Genomic DNA, 21,181 nt, shown 5'->3' on the forward strand with positions numbered 1-21,181 from the left:
TCGTAAGCGGATGCAGAAACATCAAGATGGAGGTGGACGGGATCGACCATGTACGTATATTTTTTTGTCGTTTAGTAGATTTTATTGGTATCTTATCAAACAAATGCTACTCCGCAGTTTTGAGTCGAGTTGTTTCTCTAAACTAGCTGTGCTGCGGGTTGATAGTGCGGCCTCGCTGTAAATATCGAGATGTCGCTTTAGTGAAAACAATGAATGTGTCCTGCAGCGCTGGTTTGCTGTCTCATCGTTCGCTAAGCTAACTTAGCTTCAGGCTCCCTGTTGATTAACGGTGGTTATATTAGTTAGACTAGTTAGCATTGACTAGTCACACGGTGGTTGTTAAATGTGGCTAAAACCGCAAAGTGTTTTATTCATACATTCATTTTATTGTTTAAAAATATTTTAGCACCGCTAACGAGACTCGAGTCTTCCCTGTTAACATTTGTGCTTAATGAATTTTGTCGGTATAAATGTGGTTTCATTATTTTTTATAAGTTAGTCAGCGACTAAATAAAATTAATCAAGAGCAATCACGTTAATTAATTTGGTGCGGTTGTCATTTAACAGTCATAAGCCCCAAAGTATTCCTGGTTTTAGTTTGTCACTTGCTGCTTTTTGCTGTTTTTTATGGAGCTGAATTTGATTTCGGACATTTTCCCTAATTTTCTGACATTTTACAAACTGAACAGTTGTCTTCAAATGATCAGCAGATGAATCAATAATGGAAAGTAGTTTAGAGTTACAACCTTATATCATGTTATTGGTAGTGATCTGACTTAAAAGGAGTCAGTCGTTAAGTGTTGGTGTCTGTACTCATCGGTTTTTTTTCTTTGACAGATGGAGATGGGTGAAAGTAAAGGTGGATCAGGTCTCCGGCAATATTATTTGTCTAAAATAGAAGAATTACAGGTGAGAAAAATAAAACATTTTCAATTGGGTAGAAAACAATGAAACATAAACTAAAACTTATTGGCGTGGCGTCTGCAGTTTCCTCTGCAGGGTGGCTGAGCCCTTAGAGACAGGGTGAGGAGCTCAGTCATCAGGAGGAGCTCAGGGTAGAGCCGCTGCTCCTCCACATCGAAAGGGTTGAGGTGGTTCGGATATCTGGGAAAGGAAGGTCTTGGGCATCTTGGTTTAGACTGCTGCTCCCACCACCCAGCCCCAGATAGAGAAAATGAAATGAAAATAAATCATTTCCAACTGATTAGATCTCCCATTGCACATCATCTTGTGACTGTGATTCTTGAACTGCCTTTTTCCTCAACAGTTGACAGTGAATGAAAAAAGCCAGAATCTCCGACGTCTGCAAGCACAGAGAAATGAGCTCAATGCCAAAGGTATACTGCTGCTATTCGTTACATTAACAGTCATGAATGATCATTTAAAATGAAGATGTAGACAAACTGTCTCTTTATTTCAAAAATAATTAAGTTGTAGTTTGTTTTTTTTTTCTTTTCTTAGTGCGTCTCCTTCGCGAGGAGCTACAGTTACTACAGGAGCAGGGATCCTATGTAGGAGAAGTGGTCAGGGTCATGGACAAAAAGAAAGTGCTGGTGAAGGTATGCTGTGGACTTGTTTTCAGAAGGGCATCACATTATATTTTGATTAGGAGTTGAGATTTTTAAATTTCTCATTAACAAATCTCTGCATCATGTTTAGGTGCATCCAGAAGGAAAATTTGTTGTGGATGTGGACAAGAACATTGACATTAATGATGTAAGTGTTACAGTTGTCCTCTTAATTATAGTTGCAAGTAGGGCTGTGCCAAATATCGAATTTTATGTTGTGTATGTTTGAAATACAGTTGTATAATGGTATTTGTTTGCCATGTTCAAATTTTAGAAGTAAATATTTAAATCAAGATTAACCTTATATCTTTTACATGTCACTTAGGAGTAAAAAGGAACCTTTAAGTTTGACTGAAATAGTACTTTGGGTTATATCAAGCTATATGTCGACTGATATGAAAAACAATATTATTAGATTTTTATTCCCCCCCCCCCCCCCCATATCGCCCAGCCCTAGTTGCAAGTCATTGTACTTTAATTTCATTGTGTACGCACCTTAGCAATTTTTGCTCCTCTGTACAGTCAGTTGCTAAAATGATAGAAAACATGAAGTATTCAGCTCTTCCTTTGCAATTTCTGCACCAGGTGACTCCAAATTGCCGTGTGGCTCTGCGTAATGACAGCTACACCCTACACAAGATCCTACCCAACAAGGTGGATCCTCTGGTATCCCTCATGATGGTGGAGAAGGTACCGGACTCCACCTATGAAATGATTGGTGGCCTGGATAAGCAGATCAAGGAGATCAAGGAAGTGATTGAGCTGCCTGTGAAGCACCCAGAGCTGTTCGAGGCTTTAGGAATTGCACAGCCCAAGGTGGGTGATTGACAAGAGGGTGGATAGTGTATGAGAGCAGCACATTTTGTGAATTCAAAAAAAAAAAGAAAAAAAACTCAGTGTGTACATTACTGATATTGCAGGAGAAAATTTTATATCCATTTTGGGGATTTATGTTTGTTCACATTTTAAGACTAGTTTAAAGATTGCAGGTTGGTTTGACAATATTTTTGAACATAGTTAAAAATGCTATTGATAATGCCCAAACTGCACTGCCACCTAATGTAAGAGCTGAGGTTTAGAGATATAAAGTGCTTATTTTTAGCAGTGATTTGATTCTCTAATAATTGTTTTGCCCATGAAACATCTAAATAAATGTAAACAATACCCATCACAGCCTCTACACTCTGGGAAGATCTGTCTTTTTTTTTTTTGTCTTGAAAAGTAACTGAAAGAACTAATTGTGAGTTAATTAATTTGGGACTATTTTATTCATTGACCAATTGCTGCAGCTCTCATCATATGTCATTTCCATCTGTCAGTGTATACATGGTTGTTTCTGTTTTGTGTTTGCAGGGTGTGTTGCTGTATGGTCCCCCTGGTACAGGGAAGACCCTGCTGGCCAGAGCTGTGGCCCACCACACTGACTGTACCTTCATCAGGGTGTCTGGCTCCGAGCTGGTCCAGAAGTTCATCGGAGAGGGTGAGCTCCTTTGTTTTTTTCCTCTCATTAAAAATAAATAAATAATTATGTAGTTGTGAAACCATAAATTGAAACCCTCTTTTGTCCTAGGTGCCCGTATGGTGCGCGAGCTGTTCGTCATGGCTAGAGAGCACGCCCCCTCCATTATCTTCATGGATGAGATTGATTCCATTGGTTCATCTCGCCTGGAGGGAGGCTCTGGGGGCGATAGCGAGGTGCAGCGAACAATGCTGGAGCTGCTCAATCAGCTCGATGGCTTTGAGGCCACCAAGAACATCAAGGTACACACACACACAGTAAAAAGACTTTCTTTGGACACGGGGTACCTATGTATTTTTAATAGAGAGCAAAGAGCAGCAGCAATCAGTTACAGCATTAACTCTTTAACCCAGATGAATCTAAAACCTGAAGACCTAAAGTTGTAACAGTTTACTGTATGTTCTACTCTTATGGCTACTGTGAGGACATATGTCATAAGTTTGTAATCAGTTATGTAATTTTATTCATTTACAATTACCCACTGGTAGACAAATATATTGACATTTTAAAATTTTTCACATCTGCTTAAAAGTACACTGTATTAAAAAATGTCAGTATACTGCTTAAATGCTAAATTAGGGGAGTTTAGTTATTTAATGTGTTACAATGAGCAGCTTCTTATAATCATCACCTGTTATCAGGACACAGTATACCAGTGTTGGCAGTGTTTATTTATATACTTTATTTACACGGGTACTTTATTCATTAATAGCAGTTTGTTTTGTTTTATTGAGGTAAAGTCACTTTCTGTCTCTCTACAGGTCATCATGGCCACCAACCGTATTGACATCCTGGACTCTGCTCTGCTGAGGCCAGGCAGGATTGACAGGAAGATTGAGTTTCCTCCTCCAAATGAAGAGGTGGGTGCCTGTACAGTGCATGTACATATACATGCTGCAGAAGATTTGGTATTTGAATATGTATTTCTGCACCATTAGGCCCGTTTAGACATCTTGAAGATCCACTCCAGGAAGATGAACCTGACACGTGGCATTAACCTGCGGAAGATTGCAGAGCTGATGCCTGGAGCCTCGGGTGCAGAGGTTAAGGTGAGAGTTAGCCCAGTGGAAAACAGGAGATGGTGATAAATGTGGTACACGATTTAATTTCCTTATATGTGTATTGTTTTTTTTAGGGAGTTTGCACAGAGGCAGGGATGTATGCGCTGAGAGAACGGAGGGTTCACGTCACCCAGGAGGACTTTGAGATGGCTGTGGCAAAGGTTAGTAAAAGAACCTGTTCTGTTCTGAGTAGAAAGAAGCTAGTCCCACACTTATTCTTAATCTGTCTGGAAGTTTTCAACTACCCCTGTCCTACCCATTACCTGGATCAAGTGTTTTTCAGCCAATCAGAAGCTGGAAGATACCAATTCACTTTGTCTTCCACCACTCCACCCTCTCTGAAATGGTATCTTCCGGCTTCTGATTGGCTGAATACACCAGATCTAGGTAATAAGCAGCAGGTAGCACAAGGATAAATGTAAAACAAGTAGGGCAGTGGCTGTTGAGGAAAGCAGATCACCCACCCCTGGTCTAGGGGATGCTATGTCTGACGTAGCAATTGTAGGTAAGATTAAGATTATTTTTTACCTCTAACCCAAGAAGCTTCTTCAGTTCTGACTGTTGAGAGGTCCCAGGTATGTGGGTCACATACATCAATGTATGAATGGTTGTTAAATGACAACACTGGTCGTTTTCTATATTAACGCTTAGGAGTCTACCATTACATCGGCGTGATGTGATTTGATCATGCTTTTGTGATGGTAGACTCTTAAGGGTTAATAGTGTTTAAAAATCCAGCCATCAAAGAATTCTCTTTTCACACCCTGGTTTAGCTTATTTGTTTGTTCAGAAAACCCATGTTCAGTGTGTGAGTTCTGCTGAACATAGGTTTTTAATACTTTTGAACACTAGAGGTCAATGGCCCAGTCAAGCAAAACCAGGTTGGAGACTGACAGACATTAACTGAGTAGAGGCAATTTGTTGCTGTTCTTAATTTGCATATGGGGATTTTTAAACATTTTTAAAGTAGAAAATGACCTTTAACAACAATTCACACCTTGACACCTGTGACCCACATACCTGGGACTTCCTAGCAGTTGGTCAGAATCAACGAAGTCTCCTGGATGAGAGGTGGAACATCTTCAAGAACCTCCAGCAAGTCCAGTTGCCTACTTTTAGCACTTTTGGATATAAACTTAACAGTCAAGTTCAGACACATTTTCATTCAGTTCCATTCGATGACAAAGGGTGTCTAGACTTCAGACAGGTAGTTTACCTCTTTTTAATGTATCTGCTTTTTAACTCTGCCCATTCTCTTCAACAGGTGATGCAGAAAGACAGCGAGAAGAACATGTCGATCAAGAAGCTGTGGAAGTAAAAGGTCTTGTTTTCTCGCATGTGATGCAACCACAATGTATATTTTTTTCTTCTTTTGTTTAAGGTTTGATTTATAATTGTTACATAAGTCATTCTAAAGTAAATGGTTTCCCCAATAAGTATGAGTTGGCTCAGTGTTTCCCCCTTCAACAAAATATCCTCAAATAGCAGGGCCACCAGGTAAATAAGAGAAATTTAATTCAGACTTTTGTCAAAGCCCAGTCAGGTAGCAGTAATGTCCGTACAGTTTCCAGCACGAGCTGATGGCCTGCACATTATTTAACCTTACAATTATTATATTTTTGTAAATGCAACACTTTTGATATGGCACTTTACATTATAGCTGCGATTAATAGTTTTAACATAATCATACACAGTGCAAATCTTTGACTAGAGCTTACTGTAAGAACTTAGTCCTGCACACATATACTACATGCCTGTCAGAGCTCTCAACACTGCCATTGTATCGTTTACACAGGCAGTTTCTGTCAGCTTCGTGCATTAACAGTGAAGACTGCAAAACACATTGATGAAAGAAAAACGGATCACTCATTGATCACAAACCTGTATCTGTGGAATGGTTACAGCAGTAAACACTGGGTCACTCCAACGCTCCGGAGGCTTCCCAGTTGTGTATGTTCTCACATAGTGGACCAATTTGGAGGTTAGCTCCTCAGCCAGGACCCAGGCACCCACTGTGGCTCCATCTGCACCCTGTCCAATAAGACCTGAAGCTCTGCTAAGGCACTGACTGGGTCCTCCTTCACCAAAACATAGTCCACCCAATGACCGTAGCTCTTGTCCATCCGCTCTGCTGACTGCTTCAGTTCGTGTAGGTCCTCCTCCTAGTCAGTAAAAACAGGGAGAGATGTTGATTAAGAGCAGTGTTCAAATGGTAAGACACTCTTCAGAACATAGAGACAGGTGGAAACTTACATTTACAGATGGTGGTGATTTCAGGAAAGGCTGCATTTAGACACTCTTAATGATCAAGATGTTTATGTGTTCTGTGTTTTATGTGACTTACCGAAATCCCTAAGTTGAGTGAGGAAGAGGAGCCAAGCTGCTCATCACAGATGTGAGGTCGTACAAAGATCACATATGGCTTGAATTCACTGGTCCGCAATGTTTTCAGGGCCTGAATGTGGCAGGAGGGGGACAGCATTTAGCACATGGCACTTTACACAAAAGACAAGGTTTTTTTAATGTTAAATATTTGTACTGTGTGGTAAGTGCAGTTCTGACTATTATATAGAACTAAGTCATATTTAGCAGCATAACTAACTTACAAAAGCAAATACAACTTAGAAAGGCAAATATAATTTGCAAAAACTAAACATTTTACATTTTAACACTGCACCAGAAGTGGGGGAGGAAAAAAATAATAAATCAGGTGATATTAAATACAACTAAAGATACTGAAGACAGTATGTGGGACATTTGGAAAGCAAAGATACGTGTGATATTTTAGAGTTTAGGTGACAATCCAACTATCCAAAAATATTTAATGTTTTGATGCTCCTCTTAATTAGTTCTCTATTAGCAGATGTAACAGAGGGGAGGGAGCAGCTGTTCCTAGTAAAGTCACCAAGACAAATCTTTGCACATGTATTCAACTAAAAAAGGGTGATCATGTGATGCAACTGTAAAAAAAAAATAAAAAAAAATGTATGGCTGTAGCAGTGGTGCAGCGTCAGTACTAACCTCTGGTTGCACATCCACCAGACAGACCTTGTTTTGATCCAAAACTCTGTGAATGGACTCTAGACTGGTGCCATATAGATTATCTTTATACTCCCCGTATTCAATAAACCTGCAGAAATACAGCACATCATTAATTATTCAGACTGGCAACTGGAAGCCAAAATGCATGGCCAGAACTGATGGGTAACAAGTAATTATAGATTTTGGAAGACTTTAATCAATTTCTTGTCTTAAATATTTAGAGCGCTTGAATAGGAAAGATATTGTGTTCAATACTCACTTGCCATTCTGGATATCAGACTCGAAAGCCGCTTTAGTGATGAAGTGATACTCCACTCCTTCTCTCTCATGACCCTTCCTAGCTCGAGTGGTGTCTTCAGTCCACACGTTCAGATGTAGCCAGGGTGGAAAAAAAAAAAAAAAAAAATAGGGAAAAAGTTCAAGCCTCAATATCTGTGTTTTGATTTGCCATGCTATGTGAAATCACTGACAGTGCTGTCCAGTCCATACAAGAAGTGTGTTGTAGCTTTACTTGTGTGCAATGTGCACCAGTGATGAGAAAAACATTTAATTCACCCTGCTCAGAAAAGAAAGACTATGGATGGTTGGTCCAAATACTGCAAGACAAATCTTCTTTAGGGAGAAGCTTTGCATGAAAAACCTCCAGGTGGTTACACTGACTGCATCAGTAAGTTGATCTTAAAGTCCTACATTAACATCATTAATGCAAAGGTCCTTAATTCAAACTTATCTAAGGACAGATAAAAGTGCATCCCTACAGCAAATGCCTACTATAGATAAGTGTCATGTCAAAGAAAAAAAGGAAAAAATAAATAAATAAAAAACACGAGACTCACGAGGCACAGCTAAGCCATATCGTCGTGGATTCTCTGTGATCACCTTCTGTTTGAGCTCAGTGACTCGAGCTCCCAGGGAACCTGTGACCATAGAAATAACAGGATGAACGGTTACAAAGTTTCACTGCGTTTGGGTAAAACATCTGCATGCACTACAATTGTTGTTGTCATACCTAGTGTTATTATACAAACCCCACAGTGGACCTACCTATCAGTACTATAAGGCGAGGCCTCTCACCAGGGCGCGGCAGATAGTGTGTCACTTCTTCATAGATCAGAAAGTCTGTGTGATTGGCATCTGGGGTTTGTGGCTCTCCTGGTGAGCCCTGGCGATCTCTCCTGAGGCGGAAACTTCTGCGCAGGCTGGCTGTGGTCAAAGACATGCAAGTACACAAGTGTAAGCTGGATAGAGATCCATGTGGTATACTAAACCCCTCTGCAGTCCATTCCAGATCACACTACTTCTTTGACACCATGTCAGTGAGAAGCATTAGTTACAAAGTCTGATAAAGAGCCAAGTCCATCAGTCCCAAAACAATATCATTTGCCCTCCCTGATTAAAATTTAAATCCTGTGCCATACATCCATACAACACCAAACACACTGAACACCACCAGTAGAAATCAGTAAGAGTACCTGAGTAAAATTCCCATGAGAAAGCATGGCCACAGAAGGCAGGGGCTGCCTTACTCTTGGGAGAAACTACAGCTCATATTAGACCATTTATTCAAACACTGTACTGGAAAAGTCATCACAATGGCACAAGCATGGAAGCCATGCACGCTGCTGTGTGTGTGCTGCTTCACTGAGCAGAAACAGAGCACTTTTAGCATGGAGTGTGATGAACAGGCCATTTGTAAAGCACAATGAGATAAATGAGCTGCCCTGAGGTGGCACAGAGACTCAGTGTACATACAGCACAAAGTCTGGCAGAGTAACAAGTGCGCACACGCGCACACACACACACACACACACACACACACACACACACACACACACACAGTGAGGGCCAACAACATTACACAATGCCACTTAACTCCTGACACAAACAAATGTACAATCAGTGACTGTTAAAGCAGAAGCTCAGCCATTTTAAACCTGTTCAGTTTTCACATTAATGTCCAATCAAATTATCCACTAAAATTCATTGTTATGCTGCTGCGTCTGTGTGTTTACTGGAGACTGAGCTGATACACTGGGTGTTATTTCTCACAGAACCTGCACACTGGGTTACTGTCTGTAACTGTGTTACCACTAGCCAATAAGAAATACGGAAATCTAGGACAGAAATTCCAAGACATTTTTAAATAATTTGGAAATGGTCTCATTCATACATAGTTTGACCACCGGAGAGAAAATAGTTCAATGCCCTGCTCTGTAGATATCAGGGTCACTATTTCACAGATCGAGGAGGATTGTTAATGTAAACAATAACTACTGGTCAGTGCAGAATTATCTGTGCCTGTGATACTGAAAGATTGATATTAGTACTAGTCTGAAAAACACAGCTCAGGGTATATTGTTTACTGTATAATGGTTTGATATTTAGCAGCAAGTAGACAGAAAAAAAATGAACCAGCCACTTCAAATATTTAGAATTTCCTTGCGCCAAACACACAGTCTCATATTTGAATGAGACCTCAACTCTGACATGATGTTCTGATTAAAAATGTTAAAATAAGGCCCAGGTCAAAATGGATGTGGTAATGCTTTCGGGCAATTACCACACAACAAACCTACAGAAGCAAAATGGCATTGAATCAAGCAGTGAGGATGAACAAACTGGTGTATTATAATTATTATTATATAGTGTCAACTAAAAAAAGCCTTAGTATAATAAACTGTCCAAAATATGATGTATTATACTATGTTGTCCAGAGACTATGTGTGGGTGATCATACTGTGAGTCCTATGGTGAGCTGTTACACCTGTACTCTAACCCACTAATTACAAAAGCAGCATAAAGTAATCAACTACAAAGCCCCAAGAACTATCTACAGTTTTTAAAAGGAGGGATGGATTAGCACACAGATTTAGCAGAAATGTGATGATACAGTGGTCTGTATAAATTCACCTTCCTCACCTATGTCCTTTCCATTCAGACCAGCCTCACGGTCATAGTCTTCTTCAGGATGGCAACCGGGAAGTGAAGAGTAGGAAGGAGAGGTTGAGGTTAATGTTACTTTAATACTAAAACACAGCAGGCTGAGTACAATTAGGGCAAGGACGTGTGGATATGAAGGCGAAACATAAAAGGCAAAAAAATAAAAAGTATAAGAAGAAGAAAATTGTACAAGAATATGTTTTTCTGAGTTTCAGGTAGCCTACTCTTAAGAGAAAAAAAATAACAGAAAGAAATTCAGCCATGAAAATATGTGGTCAGCCCAGGGGTAAGATGATCTAATGTGCAGGTTTGTCTACATACCTCTCTCAGCAAAATCATCTGAGGTTAGCAATGCAAAGAATAATGCACAGTGTCACTGTAGAGAGTGCCACAATATTACAACCACCATTCTGCACCTGCTAGTAAGATAAGATCAACTTTATTCATCTCCAAGGGGAAATTCAGGATGGACATAATTATTGGACACTTCCTATAATATATTAGAGATGTTCAACATTGTCTTGCAAATCTGTTATGTAAACTGTGTGATCTTAGTCCTTTACTAGTTTATCTGCTTTTCTTCACCTACATCATGTTTTTTGCATGAAAGAAAGTCTATAGGGGTTGATGGCACTGCAGCAACTTTAAAAACATTTTTGATGCAAATAGTGCAGAAACAAGAAAAGGCTCGGCTTAACCACCTGTTCTTCCTCAAACTACTCTTTTATTTTGCTTTTTAAAATTGGATTAGGAATAGAAATGATGGAGTCAATTTTTTTCAGAGACTAAGTTCAAATCCCCTGTTTACGTAATCTCCCTCTGTATTTTCTTGGCTAGATTAGATTAGAACCCACAATACAAGCTGTATCTGCAGATCTAAGCTTCTTGTGCATTTGTGGGAAGAAGGATTCTGATTGCAGAGGTAAAACAGACTTACATGTAGGAGCTCTGAGGGACGCAGGAGTAGGTAGGGAACCCATTTTCATCCTGTATCTCAGGCGCCTTAGCAGAAAACAGAAAAAAAAAAAAGATTCATTAACATCTGAAAAAAGGCAATAGGTGACTGTTTTTCTAAATCTGAGCTGATGCTGACTACCTCTCTTGGAACTGGGTTGAGGGGATGAGGCCGGCCCTGAGGTTACTGTCACCCACCCTCTTGGCCTGCCACCAGGTGGCGTCCTCTTGACTCACCACCTGAAGAAGGTCCCCCCTTTTAAAAGGCAGTCCTGCCTCTTGGCACGGCGTGGCCTTGTCCTCAAAGGGTGTGTAGTCAAACAAAGCCCGAAGGTAGACCTGGAGGGAGCAAGAATAATTTTAAAACTAGTAGCTTAATATTTGGGATATTATGAGTTGCAAAAGAGAAACGATTGATACCAAACGTTAGTTGTAAAATGTTTTTAGCAAAACGTTTAACTGGAAAATCTACAGTACTATCATTTCTATTACTATTATTCCAGATATTTGACCTCTGGAACTTGTATATGCTTGTACGCAGCCATTTTCTACACAGATCCAGGTCAAATTTAAAGATTAATTGATTTTATGAATTAAGGAATTACTGAAAAATCTGCTGTTGTGAGATTAATAAAATCATCTATGCAAGTCATCAATAAAAATGCAAAAATTATTTCAAACAATCATTAAATAAAAGTCTTCTGACAGTTTTTAGTAGAGGGGGAAGTAGTTGTATATTTGGACAGAAATCCCTCACCCTGCTTTCCTTCACTTTGTCTTCTTCAACAACAGCTGGGATGATTTTCAGGGTGATGGATCCTTGTGACTGGGACTGATCAAAAACATGAGAGCAGCATCATCATCCGCAGTGATGATCAATTATTATACAGTATCTGAACTGATACGTTCAAACGTTGAAAAGCTTTTTTTTTTTTTTTTTTTAAGCTTTACCAGAATCTGACTAATTTCATCTGGCCTTTTGTGGGAGATCAGGTTCCCGTTCACCTCTCGAAGCTCATCCCCTACATGCACCAGACCTGGAGACAAAAGCAACACACACCCACAGAAAACAACTTTTAGCCAAAGCATAGGAAAACCCCAGTATCTGCAGTAACGATGATATTTTTAGAGCATGAGATTCAGATATTAACAAAATCTGTCTGTTGGCATAAAGTCGATAACGTCTCCGTGGCAACAGCCGGGAGCAGCCCTTGTTTGAGATCTCAAAATATGCAGTGTTGTGGCACTAATCTCAAGGATTTGATGTCTGCTGACAGTTCATGGGGTTACACAACATAATCTCCTCACTTGTCTGTCAGTGTATCAGTAGTGGTAAGGAAATCCTTCTGGGCAGGAAGTTCAATATATAAGAAGACTAGAGATGATTTCACTTTGTGTCAGATTATTATTATTATTATTTACTGTAGCCAAGCCTCTATTTACTTTTATTTCCCTACACAACAACAACAAAAAATAAAATATGGATGTATATATATATATATATATATATATATATTATACATTATAAACAAAACAGGCATTTGAGTTATGACTGTTTGGTGAACTGTCTCACCACTGCGGTCAGCTGCCCCTCCCCTCATGATTCTGGCCACGATCACAGCTCCTGTTGCCTCATCTCGCCGAATAGTCGCTCCCTGGTGGAAAAGACAGAAATAAATTGGATCCAAACACTGATCCAATCTCCAGTTCAGTGAACTGATAACAGCACCTCTGACACGCTGTTGAAAGCTGGTTTTTTTTATGTGCTATAAAGATCAATAATCTTTGAGTAAACTGTGTGACTGGATCCCTGATCATCTAGATCACCTCCCTATTTTAGCTCAGTTTACATGTCTATTCTTGTCTTTTGCTAGAAGGACTTAGTTGAAAATGTGTTTATGGCATCACACTCTGACACATATTCACACCCCGGAGCTCAGTAAAGCCTCAGAGCTGCTTTATGAAAGTAATGGAGCATTAACGCCTCACTTGAGAGCAGAGGAACAGCAGTCACTGAGGAGATAGGACAGACTTTGTTTTGTCTGTCTTAAGTTTAAGGGGAATCACCAGCGGTTCCTTGTTCTTCACTAGACGGACGATCTTCACCGACTCCTCCTCCAGGTCATCGTCCAGATCGTCTGGCAGCGGCGGCAGCACCGGGTCGAAGTTCTTTTGGGCCACCGTATCGTGGGCTGACAGCACTGCCTGCACGAGCCGTTTACAAAACAGCACAGAAAAACTCATTTAAGTAAAATACATGTGCCTGAACACTAGTGGTGTAAGAAAGTAAGAAAAAGTAGAAGATATACCAAAGAAAAATCAGAAAACCACAGTAAGAACATTTCTCTCACTTTTACAAATTAGTTTTCACTTTCACAGCCATCATCTCTTCCCATTTCTCAGCAAGTCAATAACATAAATAAATAGATAAATATCACTGGATGAGAGTAATGAGAAAGTCATGTCTGTGTGTGCAGGTTGGGGTAGGAGAGTAGGCAGCTCTGATGCTGGTGTTATGTAACAGATGATCAACTCAGGACGTCACAGCAACTCAAGGTGACAAAGAGATAAAACCTTCGAAGCAATGCGAGAGCGTCTGGGTGAAGAAAAGAAAGGTGCTGTCAAGCACTTGTTGGCTTGTGTATGTGTGATGAAAGGCAGAGTGTGGACCTTGAAGTGCGGCGTGCTCAGCAGGAAAAGCAGCTCCCTCTCGTCCTCTTCCAGAGGCCCATTCTGCAGCTCTTCTGCCAGCTGATTAGAATCAGAAAAATCAAATGTTTTGAAATGTATCACATCTCCCCTTAAATTAATAAACTCACTTTATAAAACCTTTGCTGAACTTAAATATAATGTTCAGCTTTAGTTTGGCATTTAAATAATGTGGAAAAGGGAGTCATGACACCTACATCCTCTGCCAGACAGGTGGCGCTGTGTAGAACCGGAGTCGGGCTCTGCTGCTCATACTGCTTTAGTTTCTCATGGATCTGTGATGCCCAACAAATAAAAAGACAACACAATCCCAGCAGTTATGCATCTCTGCAAAGACATTATTTTGAATTTCAAGTAAATCCTGGTAGTTTCCCTAATGATTCTCATTTTGATAAAGTAGAAGAGAAAAAAGGCAAAGTAGAAGTATAGCTGCTGTACCTTCATGAGGTAACCAAGGCTCTTCTCACTGAAGACATCTTTGAGGAAGACCAGGTCCTCCTTGTGGTTGGCATCAGGGTGGAGCTGAGAGGTGAGCAGGGCCAGAGTCTCATGCAGCCCTGTGGGTCGTAAAGCCATGAGTCCTGTATTAATCACCTTTTTGAAAAACATCTTTCCTAATCCTGAGCTACAGTTGGATGCAAAGTTTAGATCTCCCAGGGCAAATACCAGACTCTGTTGAGTAATAAAAGAAAATACAAGTCCTGCAGCACACAGAAACTAAAATGAGCTTAATGTCAATGCACTCTTACTTTTGATTTCAGGACTTTAAAAATAGAAAACAGTAACTGTGGCATGTGTTAGTGTTAGGGCACCCAACTATAAGAGCACTTTAGTAATCCTGCCTTTAACAGCTGTCGGAGCTTACGATCAGTGTCTGTAACCAGCTAAGATTATTCTATTCTTGACTATTCGATTCTGATTTTTTTTTTTAACCCACTCTTCCTGCAGATTCATGTTTTGAGATATTTTTAGGCCGTCTTGCACGCACAGTATGTTTTACATGTACCCACAGATTTTGAACAGTGTTGACGTCAGAGAGCCATTTGGTAACTCATGTTGGGTTTTAAAGCACACTTTGGATAATTATCCTGCTGTAGAAGCTAACCTTTTCAGTTTCTTCACTGTATTGCTCTATGACATCTGCATCTAGAATCTGCTGATATTTCGAGGAATCCACTCTCCCCTCTGGAGTTTTCCAGTGCCAGTGGCTGTCCCACAACTCCAGAGCAGAAAATTTAATACCATATGTTTAACAGTTGGCAACAGTTCACTTTTCATGAGACGCTGCTCCATTTTTGGTGACCAAAGAACTCAAGTTTAGCTTCATCTGGCCACAGCACTCGTTTCCAAGACAACACTGGATCATCCAGATACCAATGTGCACAGTGAAGACTTTTTTTTGATGAAGCTGATTTCCCTCTGAAAGGTAAATTCTTGACCTGCCTTATAAATCCTGAGTAGTCAATTAGGCTCTATCAAGTAAATGACCTCGACTTTTGCACTTGTCACAACTGCTGTTTTTATTTTATTTTATTTTGAAATTCATAAAGTAAACATGCAACCCAAGCTCCCAAAGAATGCCTAAGATCATATTCCATGAATGAATAACAAATGTGGAAAGCTCACAGAAAGGAGTTTTAATTTTTTTTTTTCTTAGTGTATTGTATATGTTTTATAGTAGCACATGCATTATATACAAGCACAAAGTACTGGAGAGAATGAACAGGTGGCGTGAGCATATGTGTGACTGTACCTGTGTTTGCAGACACGATGGGCATGGCTTAAATCATGCAGAGAGGGGGAGAACAGGGAGGCAGGGAAAACAAGGCCGATGAATTCTCTCAAACTCGCCTCCGGTTTCTTCTGTTCCTGATGTACGGTAGAAAAATAAAAAAATAAAAAAATCAGACCCTGAACTGAGGAGAAAAAAAACAAAAAAAACATGCAGACTCCACATTAGGAAACTGGCTTAGGTCTTATATAATCAGTTTCACTGAATTTTTAGTTTGATCTAAAAATGTTTTTTAACTTGAACTACTGGATTTAATTAGAGAAACATTATCTTTTAAAAATGAGATAAATCAAATCCAGGGTTGATGCTATAAAACCTAAAGGAGAGTAGCTACACACACTAAATTCAACAGCAAAGTCTGACCCCTTCACCGTGAGGTTGTACAAATGCACTTCAGTACCTTAGAGCTCACTTACTAATATAATACTTTTAATTTAAAAGCATTTTGAAGAGTTCATCCATTTATACTGTATACATGGGCAACAGCCCAGCCACTCTTTGACAGTGATGAATCAAATGTGCTTAACTGTCAATATAATTAATAGTTGCTCTCATTACTGAGGCCTGAAGCTTTCATTTCATTTCATAGAGGAAAATGAGATCGATAATGGATGGGATTCCAAAAAAAGCCAAGATGACTGAGCACTTATGATGGACATGAAACATTCTTTTTGTACAAATACCGAAAGCAATGAGTGGACGATGTTTCTTTAGAAGGAAACCTGCCTGTTAGAGCTCAGACTGCATCTGGTCACTGTATATTCCTACAGCCCACGACGTCTACACCTGCTCAAAACTCATAACTGACTGTGTAGGTGTGGGGGTGAAAACACACCTTTGAGCCCTAACACACATCTGTAGGTAATGAGATGCCAGTAGAACATACAGTAGTGTTAGTGTATATGCTGTCACCATTTACTGGTTAAAATGCCCTGCAGCTGCAGAAATGGACCAAGTTATCCGACGTATGTCTGTTTTCACTGCTGAAGCAACATTTCTTTTCAGTACGATATTACAAAACAATCCTGAAACAGTTTTTTTCCCCAAAGCAGGCAAACACGTCTCAGACAAACACACACCTGACGACCTTAAGCTGTCAAGCCCTCATCAAACTGATTTACTGTCAGGACAAATTAATGGAGACATCTAAGAGTTTCTATGTCTCGCTGATTACATTTACATAAGTCATAACCTTGAGCATTTGTCTGTGCTCACAACACAGGAGGATTTCAGCTTTCTATTACAAACATCTGATGCCATCAGTTGTATCAAAGCTAAAGTAGATATATCTTATGTTAACTGTTAGTTCTGTCAGCTGATTGTTGCATTTTCTCCTGGTTCTTCTTTTCCTTTGGGCTGCTCCCTTCAGGGGTCGCCACAGAGAATCATCTGCCTCCATTTAACCCTATCCTCTGTATCCTCCTCACCCACACCAACTATCCTCATGTCCTCCTTCACTACATCCAAGAACCTCCTCTTTGGTCTTCCTCTAGGCCTCCTTCCTGGCAGCTCTAACCTCAGCATCCTTTTACCAATGTATTCACTGTCCCTCCTCTGAACATGTCCAAACCATCTCAATCTGGCTTCCCTGGCTTTTTCTCCAAAACATCTAACATGAGCTGTCCCTCTGATGTCCTCATTCCTGGTCCTATCCATCCTGGTCACTCCCAGAGAGAACCTCAACATCTTCAGCTCTGCTACCTCCAGCTCTGCCTCCTGTCTTTGTCTCAGTGCCACTGTCTCTAAACCATGTACCAGTCACCAGTACATGCTGACAGAAAGACTACATGTTGTCTATGTAGAATCAATGCTGGGCGATATCATGACCCTTGATACCACTCCAACAGTGACCCTCAGTCAGGCGTCAATAGTAGCACCCCCAGATTGATTCAGTCTAATGCTGCTCCATGTCTGCACTTTCATTCAGTCGCTCAGCAGGCCACTGACAAGTGGCACATTATCATATGAGAAATACACACTTTGCCATGCACACTGATTCTAACAGCTTCAACTAACCAAATGAGCCAAGGTGACAATACTTTATGTATGCATGTCTATTTGTCTCTGTACCAGCAGGACGTCCAGCAAACAGATTCACAGCAAATAACAGATCAGATGTGTTTGCAACCACAATGTTAGATTAACTTGTTGCTTTCCTACAGCTCATATCTGAACAAGACAAAAAGATTAATTCTAACTTAACGCTTTGGTAATTAATTATTCCACATAAAGGCAACTGTAATTCTGACCCAGTTGACCTCCAGCTAACTCACTTGGCAGAGCAGCACTCAGTGCCAATCCAGTGAACTTTATGAGACTTGATGTGGTTAATCAACTTTGAAATCATAAACAACTCTGAATTTAAATAATTCCAGTATAAATATTAATAGTCAGTCATTACACAGAATGGATATTTCTTTTCAGCTATGAATACTACATCTTTCTTAAATTAAAATGGTCAAGAAATGATTGGAAAAAAAAACAAAAAAAACACACACACTAAAAGCTCTAAGTTCAATGACTGCTTCTGTAATTACTGCTATAAATGTCCTTGTTTCAATTTTTTCCCCCAAATTTTAAGGTAAATTTTTAAATCCTCACATAAAAAAAACACAAAAACTACATTTCCCTTACTTCCTTTTCCCTCCATCCAACTCTCAGTTTCTAATTACAAGAGGCTGAGAGAAGCTTAGAGCCAACATCTTCCTGTTTGTTGTTTTCCTCTCACACCCAGAGTCTATCATTTAAATACTTAAAGTTCCCACCGGCCATATGGTGGCATTATCTAGCCTCCCCGATTTAAGACGGCAGTGCTCACTGCTGTGTGCATCTCTGAGGATTTCAGTGAATATAATGAATGAAGCGGATTAGGAAAAACTGGCAGATTAGAGGAGAACTTGAATTCCAGTAAGAGGCTGTGCTGAAAAGCACGACCACTAAATGCTTTTGAGTATAGCCTTTCCAGCCTCATAGAAATTATCAAAAGGATTACATACACTTACAGCAAGGACTCTACAGCAAATTAAATTACAATCTGATGCAATTATTTGATTAGTTTATTCACAGAAAATGAATTAACATTTTTAATAACTAATTTATGTTTAGTAATCTATCCAATAAAATGCACACGTGTGTGTGTGTGTAGGTTCCAGCTTTCTCACTGTGATGATTTACAGATTTTGCCTGTGTATCTCCTCCACCACAGGGTTTCAGACTAAAGAGACTAGAAAATGTGTCGTTGACTCCTGGAAACACCCAAAGGAATTTTTTCTTCTTGTTCTTTGGAGACTTACGAATATTTTTACAAACTGAAACTCTCTCTGCCTTTTGAATAAACTGTCACTGTTAATGAGTTTGTCAAATTAGACCAAAAAGTATTATTTCCTTTCCTTTGGATGTACACAATTTGATATTTTCTGTATGTGGTAAATGTATAAATGTATTTTGTGGTGGGCACCTTTAGTTGTAGAACAACCAAAGTGTAAAAACAATCCTTCCACACTGTTAGTGACTGTAAAACAACCAGAGGGGACTAACTAGTCAAGTAAACAAAAAGTTAAACTGTTTACCATTTATTACCATTTGCTCTTCATGCTAAACTAAGCTCACCAGCTGCTGTCTGTAGCATGGGCCGATATGAGCAGACAAACGAGGTTTAGAGCCCAATCAGCTTACTTCTACTTACTGTGTGCCCACACATCATTCACATGCAGAACTCATTTTAAAATGAATAATTCATAATTTGTTGATTCCCTTTGGAAGGTTCTTTTTAATCACTTGTCCTCATCTCATTAAGATCGAGCGAGTTGCTCAAGGACTCTTCAACAAGCCAGGAGTCTGCTTAAATTTTAATATGAGCAGTTTGAATATTTTACTGAAAACTTGTTATTTAGAGTTTTGACCTTGTGGTAATCACTCGATCTTGTTTACACCTAGCTCTCTAGTACTGGGATGACTTGTATCTCATGCTAATGCACGGAGCAGCACGTAGACCTGTCAGTCGTGTTTTTTATGGTTTTATTATTAGTTTTTAATATTATTTCATAGCAGCTCACTGATTTTGCTCAGTGTACTGGTGCTCACATGACTGAGCTGGCTCAAGGCAACATTTCCCATTCACATGGCTCTGATACTACAAATCACTGAGCGCTAAAGTTTATGACTGATAGTAAAATGCTCAGTGATGCTGCTTTTATGCTTTTACTGATTGAGATTTCCACTGGTTAACTCTGTCCCCGGTGGCTCTCTAGCTCTGCCTCTGTCATTTATCTTCCCAAAACTTGATTGAGACAAAATTATTCACTCAAATAGTAAAGGAGGGACAGGCAGTCGAGTCAGCACCGTATTTTATTGCACTGACATTGTGCAAAGTTTACGTCTTTATGGCACTGTCCTGTCTCCTCACACAGACACACAGACACACACACACACAGACACACAGACACACAGACACACACACACAGACACACACACACACACACACACACACACACACACACCACCTGTTTGCCTGACTCATTTGCTGTTGGACGGGTCCCGAGGGGTTGTCAGAGAGGGGTGAGGTCGCCAACACGCTGCTGACGCCATCTGCCCGCCGCTCTGTGCGTGGACATGAGTGTGTGTGTGCGTCTCCTCTATTCACCACCTAAAATGCCACCCAAATGGCTAATCTGACATATTGGGATATAACAGATTTCATTCCATTATCCAAAAAACTAACAAAAAGTTGCCTTTTTTTTTTTTTCTTACCTTTTGCTAAAACACTAGGTGAATCTATACTGTGGTAATATCACAAAAAACATTTATCATTTAAAAATAAAATAGTTTCTATTCTCTTTAGGAAACAGAAGAACAGAATTATCCTAAATAAAATCCTAAAATCCTACAGTTCGAAAAAAAAAAAAAAAACCTCTGCTGCTCACCAGAGCCCATCATCATCCAAAAAGGCAGACACTTTTGTCCAAAATTCAATTCTATCCTTTTTTAAACGTTATTTTAGATCTTAATTGTGTTTAGATAAAACCCTAAAAACAAAACAAAATGTAGCAGGTCAGGAACCAGAAGGATCTTTAAGGAGAACATCATTTCAAAACACCTTCAACACCCACCTCAGACACAGCAAGGTAAAGAATCACTGGTGATGCTGGGAGGTTGAATCTGTCTCTGTCTGAGGAAAGGTGTGGGTGTGGGTGTGGGTGTGGGTGTGGGTGTGGGTGTGTGTATATGTGTGTGTGTGTGTGTGTGCAGACAGGACAGCGTCTCTCTTTACAGGAGGTGTACATGGTGAAAAGATCTCAGTCGCACTGTTTGCAGTCATTTTGCATCTATTTGCACTTTTGAGTCTGTGTGGTCGTTTTGCAGCTCTTCACTGTCAGTTTGTGTTTTGCCACACTGATGTTTATACTTCTGCTGCATCAAACAGGAGCTAAGGCCCATGACAGGGAAAACCACCTGCAAAAAGCCTCCGTGCAACATCCTCTCACTAATCATCATCACTCATCCGGCTCACTTACATTAAAAACAACTTCATTTTCATTAATCACTGCCACATCATCACAAAAAAAAAAATCTGCTTTCTCCTCCCCTGACTGAGCTT

The 21,181-nt window shown here is 39.9% G+C and overlaps 2 protein-coding genes across 2 annotated transcripts; one reads left to right on the forward strand and one right to left on the reverse strand.

Annotated features, from left to right (window-relative positions):
* Positions 1 to 5,584, forward strand: psmc5 (proteasome 26S subunit, ATPase 5). The gene is made up of 12 exons (XM_026316032.1): positions 1 to 50; positions 838 to 909; positions 1,268 to 1,337; positions 1,462 to 1,559; positions 1,660 to 1,716; positions 2,154 to 2,384; positions 2,922 to 3,048; positions 3,139 to 3,329; positions 3,849 to 3,947; positions 4,026 to 4,136; positions 4,223 to 4,309; positions 5,413 to 5,584. Exons 1-12 carry the CDS (start codon positions 27 to 29, stop codon positions 5,464 to 5,466), a joined length of 1,221 nt encoding a protein of 406 aa, XP_026171817.1. The 5' UTR covers positions 1 to 26; the 3' UTR covers positions 5,467 to 5,584.
* A 499-nt stretch (positions 5,585 to 6,083) lies between these two features.
* Positions 6,084 to 15,583, reverse strand: LOC113135774 (MAGUK p55 subfamily member 3-like). The gene is made up of 18 exons (XM_026316033.2): positions 15,547 to 15,583; positions 14,232 to 14,350; positions 13,991 to 14,068; positions 13,755 to 13,835; positions 13,152 to 13,289; positions 12,658 to 12,739; positions 12,036 to 12,121; positions 11,842 to 11,916; positions 11,227 to 11,423; positions 11,068 to 11,132; positions 10,452 to 10,469; positions 10,110 to 10,151; positions 8,235 to 8,393; positions 8,027 to 8,107; positions 7,450 to 7,543; positions 7,170 to 7,278; positions 6,493 to 6,603; positions 6,084 to 6,310 (listed from the first exon to the last, which is right to left on the reverse strand). Exons 1-18 carry the CDS (start codon positions 15,569 to 15,571, stop codon positions 6,131 to 6,133), a joined length of 1,740 nt encoding a protein of 579 aa, XP_026171818.1. The 5' UTR covers positions 15,572 to 15,583; the 3' UTR covers positions 6,084 to 6,130.
* Between the last annotated feature and the right edge of the window lie 5,598 nt (positions 15,584 to 21,181).

The sequence above is a fragment of the Mastacembelus armatus genome, chromosome 19 (genome assembly GCF_900324485.2).
Source record: "Mastacembelus armatus chromosome 19, fMasArm1.2, whole genome shotgun sequence".
Classification (NCBI taxonomy): Eukaryota; Metazoa; Chordata; class Actinopteri; order Synbranchiformes; family Mastacembelidae; genus Mastacembelus; species Mastacembelus armatus.